Raw genomic sequence first — 14,364 nt, 5'->3', positions numbered from 1 at the left:
AACACATTCTAAGAAAACATCTTAGAGGTGGTCTCAAGAGCGAAAAAAAGGGTGGGTGGGTGGGGAATGTTAATTGTTGGAAGTAATAATGTGGAGGCTGGAGAAACTTGTTGGGCTATTCAGATGTCTCCTGGTTTGCCGATCAGCTTCAGTCTTGTTCCCAAGCTGTAAGGGAAGTTCCTGGCATTCATTCTGAAACATGGTTTCAATCTGTCTAGATTTTTCATGAGTGTGTACAATCTGTTGTACTGAAAGTTTAATTGTGGAGGGAGTTAAGGAGAAACAAAATAATCTTTCTGATCACTTCTAAGTAAAATACATATTTTACTGACAATTTTTTACATTTTATTTTTTCACATACAAAAATATATATTAAAATTTAAATCAAGAATTTTGACAGTACATGTACATGATGATATAAATACGTTAATTATAAAACAAAGTGAAATGTGAAAATAATGGTTCAAAACCGGGATTCAAGCAATAGTTCATTCCATATAAATATGTTTGAGTTTCCAACTTAACAAAATACTGAAAGTCAACACTACAATCAATTAACATAATCAGAAATCACAACCAGTGTGGTGAAGCAATATATACCACCACCATTTATCAATTTGCAACGAAACAAATAGGCCTTAAAATTCATCTGTTTATATACATTGTTTTGTTTTTAAAAATTTTACAACAATCATACATTCAAAACAAGCAACGATTCAATTAGGATCACATTATTTAACAAGCACAATTTTCTGAGCAGTAAAATAGAATGCATTTTGTTCTGAATAGTGAATCACAGAAAAAGGAGCATAAATATTTATAATATATACAGCGTACTCAAATTCTTCCTGAAATGTGAGTGAGGCATTTGTAATTATAATTCAAAGTACATTATGCTTACAAAAATATTTTTGTGATGTTTGCGGTTTAGAAAAACACTTTCCATTTTATTAGCTCTTCTGGATTTAATATTGTCTACAATATAACATCAAACAGTCTTTATTCAGTTGCAGGTACCACATTAATGCAATTCTCTCTCGTGTTGCAGAGAGACTGCAGATACCATACTGGAAAGTGAGGCCACTGCATTTAAAATCCAAAAACTCAACAAGTAGCTGCATATTTTTGCAGAAGCATAAAAATATCTGCTGCATTTGGTGCACCAGAGAACACACATTCTTACATTCTCAAGCCTATAAGATTAAAATATTTTAAAAACTCTGCACTGCTTTGCCAAAAGCATAGCAGAAAAATAGTTTGGACATCAATATTTTGAGTTAACCCAAGTCAAATTTTTATAGCTCCTTCTCAAAAAATTTTTACATGTCGTTGTAAATATGTACTCAATTCTATATAAAAATGCTGCAAAGTATGATTAATCCTCAGCAGGTTATACCCAAAATTGTTCATGGTGGCGGTGTAACATCACATTAAGTTATGGACCTGAAAAGAATTGTGGATTTCAATGTGGAGTCTTGTCGGGCAATGAACTCAAGGTAGTGCAGTGCTATCTTAAACTAAAGACTAAATTCAGAATATTTCATTTCCTAAATATTTTTATGCATTGGACAAAAGCTTTCACAAAAACTGACAGCAAAACATGGATAGGCGCATAAGTATGTTAATTTGATGATACAGAATATAGTTCACTACTTAATGTTGCAGTATGTGGTTCTGGAGAAGTTAAGATGTAAATAGATGCAGCATTTTGCAACTACTGCAGAGCCTATTATTTATTGCGTATATGCCTGGATCAGAATAACAAAGTGATTGACAGTTGAGCATAGAAGGGGGCAATGTTCTCAGTTCACCATTATATGGATGTATGGTTTCATACTGGTTTCACTCAAATGGTCCTCTGCTACTTGTACATTATTGAATTAGTTTGGTGTGATTATAATAGCCTCCTTGCTTTTCTGTAAACTATTACAGCTAGTTTCAGATATTCTGTAGTGTAAAATGCATGCTGCAGAAAAACAGTGAAAACTGATCAACAATTAGTTGTTTACAACTGACTGTGGTAACTCAATCTTGTAGTAGCAAATTAAAGTGACAGCAGTGAATAGAAGAGACAGTGTGACAAAACTCATTTCCTGTTTGGTAGGTTGTTATTTTGATACAGGCATACGTGACAAGATCAGAGACCAGGTAGATCATCTTTGGGGTCTCATGGCAAAAATGAAGATTAATTTATGAATATATTTTTAGGTGTTTTTATGACACGAAGTACACATTTATATTACCGGGAGACGTAAGAGCTGGCCAGTACTTATCTCCCTGAAGGGGTTGTGGAAAGGTTGGAAAAAGGAAAAAAAAATAGGCGGGGGGGAGGGGGGGGAGCAAGATACAAGAGAGAGAGAGAGAGAGAGAGAGAGAGAGAGAGAGAGAGAGAGAGAGAGAGAGAGAGAGGGGGGGGGGGGCGCAGGTCATGCCAGAATATGATTAGAGATAAAGACCATGTGTACTTGCTTGAGCAAATGTGTGTGTGCATGTTCTTATCTTTTGTGAAGAAGGCATTGGCTGAAAGCTCATTTGTAACAGTCTTTATGGTGAGCAGTAATCTAGCCTCTTCATAATATTGTTGATATTACAACGTGGTCTTTCCATTGTTTGATTTTGTTCAACTAATATTACCTTTATTCCACTTTTGTTCATTTTGGGTGTTATCAGTGCAGCAAGCAGATAAAATTATATAAATTTTATCACATTAGTTTTAACTGCAAGTCATGCTTGGTCAACATTAAATCTAACAGTACAAAACACCAGGATGGAATAAACCATATGTTTAGATATATACGTGTAACTTTAATTAATATCCTATTAATAGTTCAAATTACAATGTTCAAAACAGAAGGAAAGATAACTTTGAGTGACTTGTAACTTCCAGGGTTGGAAGATGACTGAATCCAACACCAAGCAACTATGAAACAGCAAAGCTAGCTGGTGAAGGAGGGTCAGCAGAAATAATAGCAACAGGGTTGAAATGAACATTTAAAATTAATGAACTGTGGACATCTTTCTGATACTAACAAAATGCAAATTTTTGAATGTAGCTTGTCAAGTTAAGTAGCTTTAAGATGATAATGCATTGAAGGAATGTTCTATATCAAGCACAATGTATTTGTTAGTGCTGTCAGTTAGGAATGAGTATTATGAAGGAGTCATTAGGACACTTCATGCTGAATAACTCATCCACAGCAAACAGTTTTTCCAAAAAGAGTAATACAAGATGTGTAATGCACTCAGGGGACAAGGTTTCAGACTGCAACAAAGCCTGAGAAAGGTATGACGTAATGAAGAAACAGTTTTAAAACAGGGAAAACGTCACATCACAGAAAATCCTTAGCCACTACAAATAATGAATATGAACTTTTTAAGGGAATTAACACCTGAAACCAATGTTACACCAGTAAGAGGTGGAGCTTTGTATCAAATGTTAACTTAAAAGAAGAAAGAAAATACTTACAGTGATTTGCTTTTAAGTGCTTCACATTTAGTTACTATCTAGGTCATAACTCCAATTCTTTGAAGTAAAGCCTGCAGAAGAGTGATGCTGGTGTAAGAGGCTGATCACATTTACTGTATAATTTAAGTTCCCTCTCGGACAAACGATCATATGCTGTCACATATTCCTTATCAAATGCACCTGTACAAAGGAAAAAAAAAAAAAACCTCTTTATTTCTGCCATACATATAAAAGAAATGATAATCACCTCTACTGCTTGATAGCTTACTTTGGTCAATATTGTCCCTGCCCATGGCAGTGAAGGCCAAAAATAACATTTCTCTGTATAAAGAATGGCCTCTAATGACACCTCGACCTTTCAGCTTGTGTCTTTCGATTGCTAGTTTTTTGAGTGGCTCCAAGAGGTCACTGCATCGAACTCCCAATAGAACGTGGTCCATTACTCTGAAAACAATAAGAAAAAACAGAGTTAGCTGTAATATAAACTAGGACAATATAAAAATATAAAGAAAGAAAATCAAACAGATGGTATTGCCTTGTGACATAAGACTTCTAAATATATACCTACAATTACAAAGAATATTTTGACTCTCAAGCTTTTAAGACCAAGAGTTCACTGCTGTGAGACAACCTTACAGAAGGAAGTGTGGAAAATAGTTAACAGTATGACAAATAGGATGAGTGGCATCTAGTAAAGAGTAGAATGCTATTTAATGTGTACTCCATTAACAATAAGATAAATAAATAGCTGCTGTGGACTCGTAATACACTGAAATCTATTGCTCACACTATAAATGACTACTGAGAGTAAAAAAGAGAGTTAGACTCATCAATACAATTTTTTTGTATTGATGAGTCTAACTCTCTTTTTTACTCTCAGTAGTCATTTAAAGTGTGAGCAATAGAATTTCATATGTAAACTTGCTAAAAATAAAAAAAACTTCCTCTCAAACGATAATTTTAGGAAGTTAATGTCAAAGACAGGAAAAAAATACAGTCACACACAATATAGATATTTTTCTTAGTTCTTCAGTCACTGAAGAGATGCAACCGTATATTAATTTGGGATGCTGGTATTCCTCATTTACACCAAACACCTGCTATTTATCAACTACTATTTGTTCAATATTTGTAACAGTACACAAAAGCTGCAAAGAATAACATGTTTTTGTGTAGGAATGGAGGCATTTTTATGTCCACATTACTAACAGGGATTTTCACCACCACCTACTACAGTCCGGTCACTATCACCACCTATCCCATCATAGGCAGGGCTACCTGTGAAACCAGTCATGTGGTCTACAATCTAAGCTGCAACCACTGTGCTGCATTCTACGTGGGCATGAAAACCAACAACCTGTCTGTCTACATGAATGGCCACTGTCAAACTGTGGCCAAGAAACAAGTGGACCATCCTGTTGCTAAACGCACTGCCAAACACGACATCCTTCATTTCAATGACTGCTTCATGGCCTGTGCCATATGGATCCTTCCCACCAACGCCAGCTTTTCTGAACAGTGCAGGTGGGAACTTTTCCTGCAGTACATCCTATGTTCCCGTAATCCTTCTGGCCTCAACCATTTTTAGTCATTGTCCTCACCCATCCAGGAGCACTACACAGCCATCATTCCATCACCACCACCACCACCACCACCACCACCACCATTACATTTCAGTCTCTCTTTATTTCTCTCCTTTTCTGCTACTTCCCCTCCCCTGCTCTCCATCTAACCTGCAGGACTTCACTGTCTGCCAACACACTGCACTACCCTTCCCCCTTCCCACCCCAGCCTCCTCCTTACCCCCACCCAGTTGCCACTCCCATCATGCACTGGTGTTGCTGCTCACAGTGTGGTTTCAGTTGCCCGAGACTGCAGTTATGTGTGTGAGTTGCGTTTGCGTGAGTGTGTGTGTGTGCATGTGTGTCTGTTGTTGATGAAGGCCTTAATGGCCAAAAGCTATAATTGTGAGAGTCTTTTTGTTGTGCCTATCTGTGGCTCAGCATCTCCACTATATGGTGAGTAGCAACTTTCCTTGTCATAATATTGCTACAGAAAAAATGAATTGATATGTAGAACATTTTGGACAAGACTAACTACCGAGGACAGGCAAAAGGTTTTAAATTAATCCTTCTGCTAGACCCCAGACATATCTGCTGCAGTTAATGAAAATTTGAGAGCATGAATGACCCCTAATCATGCCATAATAATTGGAATATTTAACTATCTCATACTGATCAAGGTGACACAATGGTTAAGGGTGGTTTTGGGTGTAACAGGGTTCAAAATCCCATCCAGTATGCTGATTTAGGTTTTCAACAGTTTGCCTATATTGATTAACATGTATGCAAACATGGTTCCTTTCAACTGAATGTGTCCATATTCCATATAGTTTTCCATCTGGTCACCCTATGGTAGTCCCATTAGGGACTCATTCCACACATTTAAGCAGTATTCTTTATGATGTGTCCCATGAGTATTTTGTATGCAGTTTGTTTTGTAGATCGATTGTATTTTCCTAGTACTCTACCAATGAACTGCAGCCTGCCACCTGCTTTAATTATGACTAAGTGTATAAGATTGTTCCCCTCATATTCCTATAAACTATTACACCCAGATATTTATATCAACTGACTGATTCCAATTGTAACTGACTGATATTATAGCCACAGCATACTTCATTTTTTTGTTTTTATGAGTGCACAAAAATTTACACTTCTGAACATTTAAAGCAAATTGCCAATCTTTGCAACACTTTGAAATATTATCAAGATCTGGCTTAATATTTGTGCAGCTTCTCTCAGACAATGCTTCATTATAGACAACTGCATAATCTGTGAAAAGTCTGAGGTTGCTATTAAAATAGTCTGCAAGGTCATTAATATACCACATGAACAGCAAGGATCCCAACATCCTTCCTGGCATGCACTCGAAATTACTTTTATCTCTATTGATGATTCTCCATCCAAGATAACAAGCTGCACCCTCCCTATCAAAAAACTCTCAATCCAGTCACAATTTTTGCTTGATATCCCACACGATTGTACTTTTGATATTAAGTGTAAATGTGGTACTTAGTCAAATGCTTTTCAGAAATCAAGAAAGACTGCATCTACCTGACTGCCTTGATCCACAGCTTTCAGTATGTCATGTGAGAAACGTGCAAGTTAGATTGCACAAAATCAGTGTTTTCAGAATACACCCTGTTTCTCTATTCAAGATACTGCATTATGTTGGAGCCCAGAATATGTTCTCAGATCCTACAACAAATGGATGTTAGGCATGTAGTTTGTGGGTCACTTCTGCTACTCTTTTTGTGGACAGGTGTGACCTGTGCTTTCTTCCAGCTACTGGGCATGGTTTTTGTTCAAGGGATCTACAGCAGATTATTGTTACAGGAGAGGCTAACTCAGCAGCAAATTCAGTATTCCAATGCCACTTACACTAATAACTATGTCATTCACCTACGCAGTGGCACAAGAATTAAATTGCAACAATATTCCTGCATTTTCCTTTGGGACGGAAAATTTGAAAATGTAGTTAAGTACACTACTGGCCATTAAAATTGCTACACCAAGAAGAAATGAAGATGATACACGGGTATTCATTGGACAAATATATTATACTAGAAGTGACATGTGATTACGTTTTACACAATTTAGGTGCATAGATCCTGAGAAATCAGTACCCAGAACAACCACCAATGACCGTAATAACGGCCTTGATACGCCTGGGCATTGAGTCAAACAGAGCTTGGATGGCATGTACAGGTAGAACTGCCCATGCAGCTTCAACACGATACCACAGTTCATCAAGAGTAGTGACTGGCGTATTGTGACGAGCCAGTTGCTCGGCCACCATTGACCAGACGTTTTTAATTGGTGAGAGATCTGGAGAACGTGCTGGCCAGGGCAGCAGTCGGATATTTTCTTTATCCAGAAAGACCTGTACAGGACCTGCAACATGCGGTCGTGCATGATCCTGCTGAAATGTAGGGTTTCGCAGGGATCGAATGAAGGGTAAAGCCACGGTTCATAACACATCTGAAATGTAACGTCCACTGTTCAAAGTGCCATCGATGTGAACAAGAGGTGACCGAGACGTGTAACCAATGGCACCCCATACCATCACGCCGGGTGACACGCCAGTATGGCGATGATGAATACATGCTTCCAATGTGCGTTCACCGCATTATCGCCAAACACGGATGCGACCATCATGATGCTGTAAACAGAATCTGGATTCATCCAAAAAAATGACGTTTTGCCATTCGTGCACCCAGGTTCGTCGTTGAGTACACCATCGCAGGCGCTCCTCTCTCTGATGCAGCATCAAGGGTAACCGCAGGCATGATCTCCGAGCTGATAGTCCGTGCTGCTGCAAACGTCGTCGAACCGTTCGTGCAGATGGTTGTTGTCTTGCAAACGTCCCCACGGGTTGACTCAGGGATCGAGACGTGGCTGCACGATCCATTACAGCCATTCAGATAAGATTCCTGTCATCTCGACTGCTAGTGATACGAGGCCGTTGGGATCCAGCACGGCGTTCCGTATTACCCTCCTGAACCCACCAATTCCATGTTCTGCTAACAGTCATTGAACCTCGACCAACGCGAGCAGCAATGTCGCGATATGATAAACTGCAATTGCGATAGGCTACAATGTGACCTTTATCAAAGTCGGAAACATGATGGTATGCATTTCTCCTCCTTACACGAGGCATCACAACAATGTTTCACCAGGCAACGCCTTTCAACTACTGTTTGTGTATGATAAATCGGTTGGAAACTTTCCTCATGTCAGCACATTGTAGGTGTCGCCACCAGCGCCAACCTTGTGTGAATTCTCTGGAAAAGCCAATAATTTGCATATCACAGCATCTTCTTCCTGTCGGTTAAATTTCGTATCTGTAGCACGTCATCTTCATGGTGTAGCAATTTTAATGGCCAGTAGTGTATTTCTGCTTTCGCTTTGCTACCCTAAATTTCAGTCTCTGTCACAACCAAGAGTGTTTGGAGCCGAAGTTTGATGCCATTAACAACTTTTACATATGACCAGAATTTCTTTAGGTTTTGTGAAAGAGTTTTTGACATTATTCTACTACAGAAACCATTGAAGGCTTCACACATTGCTCTCTTGACAGCTAAATGCATTTCATTTAGCACCAACCTATTTATCGTACTATGCTTTTTTCATATGTATTATGCAGTAGTATCTGTTTCTCTAGAAATTTCTTTACAGCGACTGTGTACTACAGAGGGTCGCTACCATCATGAACTGTTTTACTGTGTACATATTTATCCAGTGCGTGGTCAACTATCCTTCTAAACTTGAGTCCTGAGCTAAAAGTTACAATTTCCTCATTGAGATATGACACTACTCCTCCTTCATTTCTTTTCCTTCTTTCTACTTGCTTCATTGCCCTTTGTACTTTGGTAACCACTGTTGCTGCAACTGCCACATGTTCACTAATATTAGTTTTGGAGCGGACATCCTCAAAGAGATCAAGTCTATTTGTTGCTATTACATCTAATCTATTTCCATCATGAGAGGGTTTCTGAACTGTTCTAGGTAGTTTTCACAGAAGGCATTTATTAATGTTACACAGGAAATTATCACACCCAGCACTAAGAAAAACACACTTTAATTACTGAAATTGATTGTTGGATGGTTAAGTTTTCTCTGATGATTACAGTGTGATTGAGGAACTTCCATACCAGTGAAATGAGGTTTCCTGTAAAATTTTTCGTTACACCAGAAGTGAGTCAGGTGGTTGGTAGGATTCAATTATAATTTAGTATGTGAGCTTCATTACTTTTTAGGAGCACGTTGTTACTGCTTGAACATTTACTCACTATGATTTAATTCTCCCGCATATACAGGGGGTGAGAGTGGAGGAATTTCTTTGGATCTTACAATGATAGTTCCTGGTCTCCTACAGATATCATTATCTGGATAGGATGGAGAGTTGCCCAATCTAAGAAACCCTTGTGTGCACCCAACACACCTGACCCAATAAGGAGGACCCTACTGTTCTCAGCCAGATGGCACATGTCTAGGAAGTTACAGAACCTTTGAAGTCTCTGGTTCAGTCTTGCCACTCGACTCAGGACCAGATCTGTTCTGGGCAAAAAGGCTGCCGATTGTGAACGTCTGTGAGCAAGGATGGTATTCTCAACCTTCTCTGCCAGTTGCTGTAATGATCCAAGTATGACCTTGGAGCCAGATGACAAGCATCATTTGTCAGCATGTACCACAATCTGCGCTTGGTTGTGCCTCGTCCCTTCAATGGCTGCCAGAATAGCCTCTTCAACAATGCTGAATGAGGCCCCCAGGCATACACACTGAGTGCACAGTGTTCTTTCTCATCCCTTACTGTCATTTCCCTAAAGGGTGCCATTATTAGCTGTACATTTCAACTGCCAAAGATAATGGACTCCCACCTTTTTGTGTTTGAGTCCCCTTGGCATGGGATGCAGCATGTTTTTCAACAGGTAAAGTGAGTCTTACTGGCTCAGATTCAGCAGAAGACAGCACCTCAAACTTGTTGATTAGTGTGGTGGATGTAACATCCTGAGTTCTCCTGGTCCTTCTTTCCCCTGTACTTCTAGAACCACCACTGATATGCTATCAACAGCGAAGTGGACAAGTAGTTACAGATTCTGTATTTCCTCCAGAAGTGACAGTGTTCCTCCTCTCTCCCTCCCACCTAACCAACCCCCTGGTCACCTTCCAGTAATTCCTTACATCCAACTTGGCCTCACTATCCTTCTCCAGGTCTCTTCAAAGAACACAAATCTCTCCACAGAAGAAAGGAAAGCCATTTGCAACCACAAAACAGGTCCTGATTTAATCAACTTCTCTGTAAAAAAAGATGTACCACTGCTGTGATGAATTGCAGTGATTACTAGATAGCAGGCTTCTATCAACTGTCTGCCTCCATCACCTACGAACTACATGGTGCTCACGTCATTTCTACTAAGTACCTTAGGTCGATCCAGAATCTCTCCTCCGAGACCAAATCCCTCCCCCCTCCCAAAATCCATTCACCTTCTGCATGCTTCTCAAAATCCACAAACTCAACAACACTGTATGCCCCAAATGCAGCTAGTCATTGCTTTCTGGCTGAAAGAATCTCCACCACTGTCAACCAAAACCAACTAACTGCCCACAGGCTAGCCTCTCATATCAAAGACACAACCCACTTCCTTCACTGGCTCTTGACCATCCCCACACCCTGTTATTACCTGGATCCCTTCTTGTCACTCTTGATGACATTTCCCTATACACCAACATCTCTCACGCCCATGTCCTTACCACTATGGAATACTGCCTCTCCCTATGTCCTTCCATCTCCACAACCACTACATCATTTCTTATACACCTTACCAACAAAGAATGGAAAAACCAGGATGGAACGTAGAAATATTATGAGAAGGAAAGTTGCTACTCACCATACAGCGGAGACACTGAGTCACAGATAGGCACAACAAAAGACTCTGACAATTATAGCCTTCGTCAGCAATACACACACACACACACACACACACACACACACACTCACACAGTTGTGTGTTTGAGTTGCGTTTGCTTAAGTGTGTGTGTGTGTGTGTACTGTTGACGAAGGCCTTAATGGCCGAAAGCTATAATTGTGCCTATCTGCGACTCAGCATCTCCGCTATATGGTGAGTAGCAACTTTCCTTCTTGTAATATTGTTACTAACTATATCTTTACACACAACTATTTTCCCTTTGAAAAGAAGGTACACAAACCATTCTCCTGTGCCACCCTGTTTATGGGCCTTGTAGAGGATATCTTCCTAGCCTCCCAAAACCCCAAACACCTTGTCTAGTTCAGGTTCATTGTTGATATCTTCATTATTTGGAACCTGGGCGAAGACAACCCTCTTCTCATTCCTCCTCCTCTTCCACCCACTTCACAGGGTTTTCCTCTGTTCAACATGTGACCTTCCTGACTTTGGCCACCACCTCCCTGATGGTGCCATTCATACCTCTGTCCACTTTAAGCCTATGAACTGCCGGCAGCACCTGCACCTTGGCAGCTGTCGCCACTTGCACCCTAAAAATCAGTTCCATACAGCTTGGCCACCCATTGTCAACATATATGCAGTGATGAGAATTCCCTTGCCCAGTATGCTGATGGTCTCCCAGACAGGCACTACCCCCCGCCCCAAACCTAGTCAATGAACAGATTTCTGTGCCATATTCTCACACTTTCACACTTCCCCAATCCTCCCACCACCTCCAGGCATATCCCTGTGGAAGACCTAGGTGCAAGACCTGCCTGATCCCCCCCCCCCCCCCCCCCATCCAGCACATCCTACTTGAGTCCTGTCATAGGCTTATTCTGTTCCATCAGAGGCAGGACCACTTGTGAAAGCAGCTACGTCATACACCAGCTCTGCTGCAATTTATGCACAGTATTTTATTTGGACATAGTTATCAACTGGCTGTCCATCCGACTGAATGACCATCACCAAACTGGGGTCAAAAACAGAATTGACCAACCAGTGGCAAAACACATTGCGGGGCACAAATTGTCAGAGACCAATGACTGCTTCACAACCCATGCCACCTGCATCCTTCCCTCCAGCACCAGCTTTTCTGAACTACATATATGGGTGCTATCTTTCCAACACATCCTACACCCCTATAATCCTTCTGCCTCAGTCATCGATGACCCACTGTTCCCATACCGCCCACCCAGCAGTTTCCCCTTCCTTTGTCCTGTCACCCCTTCACAACCCATGCCTTCATGTCGCTGTCATGCACTGCACCTCGCTGGTTCCAATGCCCATGTACTGCATCCCTAGCCTGAGCACCTGCCACCTCTTCCTCCCACATTCCTATTCTGCACAACTGCTGCCTCCCTCCAAGTCACTAGCTACCTGTTCCCAACCCTTCTTCATGCTTCCTGCTCCTTTTCGTGAGAGACAGCGCATGCACATACGCGTGCGATATCTGGCTTTTCAAAGGATTTATACCAAAAGCTAGCCAAGTTTTGTTCTTTTCGTGCACATGCCAACGACTCAACACTACTGCTATTCATTGAGTAGTCTCCTTTATTGCTAAATTATTTACAAATATGTTATATTCAATACACATGATTCAACTTACCCTTTGGACACACTGGTAGGATCTGTAAGTAGAGCACTTACGAGAGAACTTGGTTCCTCATTTAGCTGCCACAACACATACATAGGTTGTCCAACCTGTAAATGGAAATGAAACAATAAGTGCTGAAACACAGTATAAGAAACTATTCACTCCCTCCCTTGTCTTAACAGTTTCAGATACACTGTTCTATATGTGTGTGTGTGGGGGGGGGGGGTAAAAGACAGTAAAAGCTGGTTATTAATAAAAAGGAAAAAATTCAATCCAGGCCTATAGTTCAGGGACCAAAGAGGAGCCCTGACAATGTTGGCTCAGTGCAGCTGCTTTGTGAGTCCGCTGTGACGAATCACATAATGCAACATTGTTTACTTTCGTATGCCAACCAGAGTTGTGCCGAATTGATCCTGTTCCTTTGGCAGAACTGCCAAATTTGCGCACCTTGTAAAACTACTACACATCTGCAATTTTTTCTACATTGGTTTAGCTAATTTTATTATTTTGTAAGTAGGTTTAATGAAATGAAGCTTTATTGATAAATATTACTTACATGAACTATACTGATATAAAATATTAGACACAACAAATTAAATGAGTCACCAAAGTAAATAAATCACAAGCAATATAAACTCTCTTTAAAAAAAGTGTATTTTATTGTTTATGGAGATACTGTACTTTAGTTTTAGTATGATGTATAATAAAGAAGTCCTACTAGGTTACTTCAGCACACAATTTGAGAAAGAAAAAGTACACCAAAAAACTATTTGCAATTTTCCAACACCCAAATGTGGCCAGATTTACTGTATTGCGTCAACAAGATAATTTGAAAATTATGTCAACCTCCCAAACCTCCATTTCCAAAAGCAAAAGATCTGCAGGTACCTACTGCAATTGCTTGATGAGTATCAAACACATCATGTTGCCATCACATACTGTTCAATGAAAGAATTTAACAAAGTACAAGTTTGGCAGATGGGGAGGGGGGGGTATATCTTGCCATACTTAAACTGATGGTAACACACCAGTGTTATCATAGTCTGTGTTGCAGGAGCCCTTTGTAATTCACAGTTGAATACTGGCACTAGCATTGCCAGATGCTGGCAATTTCTCACCTTACAGAGTATAGTACAGCATCACACTAGAAAACATTTATACAGAATAAAAGAGCTCAGTTGTGAATAAAACCTGATTTGCCAATGTGGTGGTGTCATTAGCCAACATGTATTATACTGACAAGGCATTCAGTTTTTCTTTTAACTCAGATTTCATCATACCATCCCGTAAAAGCACACAAATTTTTAAAAAAGTCTTTCAGTTACATTCTTTACAAGCACTCAAAACTATTTAAGAACTATTTTATCCATGACAGTTTGAGAACACTGTGGCTTTATTAGTATAAAATCAGTGAATCATCAAACTGCAGTTAGCCATCCTTTCTTGAAGCAATAAATTGCCCATTAGACAGCAACAATGATTTCTTGTATGAATGTAAACATTTTTATCCTTTAACAGAAAACAGTATAAGTGATTTTGTGTTTTACTAAAACTTTCAATCTGCTCATAGGGTCTATATGTTCTATTTACTTGAGGAAATGAAGTTGGTTTACTTATTAATTTTCAGAAATATTTGGGCTTTACTTTATAACAAAACCATGTCCTATAGGCAGGTAAAATAGGCCTCCCTAAATGAAGGGTGAGAAAAGGTACATACCTTGAAGGGGTGATAGTATTAGTAATTCTGAACAAAAAATGCCATATGAACATATG

The 14,364-nt window shown here is 39.8% G+C and overlaps 1 protein-coding gene across 3 annotated transcripts in view; it reads right to left on the bottom strand.

The window, feature by feature from the left end:
* Positions 1–398: 398 nt before the first annotated feature.
* LOC126198446 (DENN domain-containing protein Crag) overlaps positions 399–14,364 on the bottom strand; it is a 345,330-nt gene continuing 331,364 nt past the window's right edge. For all 3 annotated transcript variants that reach the window (XM_049934770.1, XM_049934769.1, XM_049934771.1), the window contains 4 exons: positions 12,604–12,698; positions 3,735–3,910; positions 3,467–3,646; positions 399–1,443 (listed from right to left, as the gene is read on the bottom strand). In XM_049934770.1, the coding sequence (XP_049790727.1) occupies positions 3,510–3,646; positions 3,735–3,910; positions 12,604–12,698 (408 nt within the window). In that variant the 3' untranslated portion in view covers positions 399–1,443; positions 3,467–3,509. The remainder of the gene's footprint in view (positions 1,444–3,466; positions 3,647–3,734; positions 3,911–12,603; positions 12,699–14,364) is intronic.

This window comes from Schistocerca nitens, chromosome 8 (genome assembly GCF_023898315.1).
Source record: "Schistocerca nitens isolate TAMUIC-IGC-003100 chromosome 8, iqSchNite1.1, whole genome shotgun sequence".
NCBI classification, from domain to species: Eukaryota; Metazoa; Arthropoda; class Insecta; order Orthoptera; family Acrididae; genus Schistocerca; species Schistocerca nitens.
This window is presented reverse-complemented; position numbering and strand designations above follow the sequence as displayed.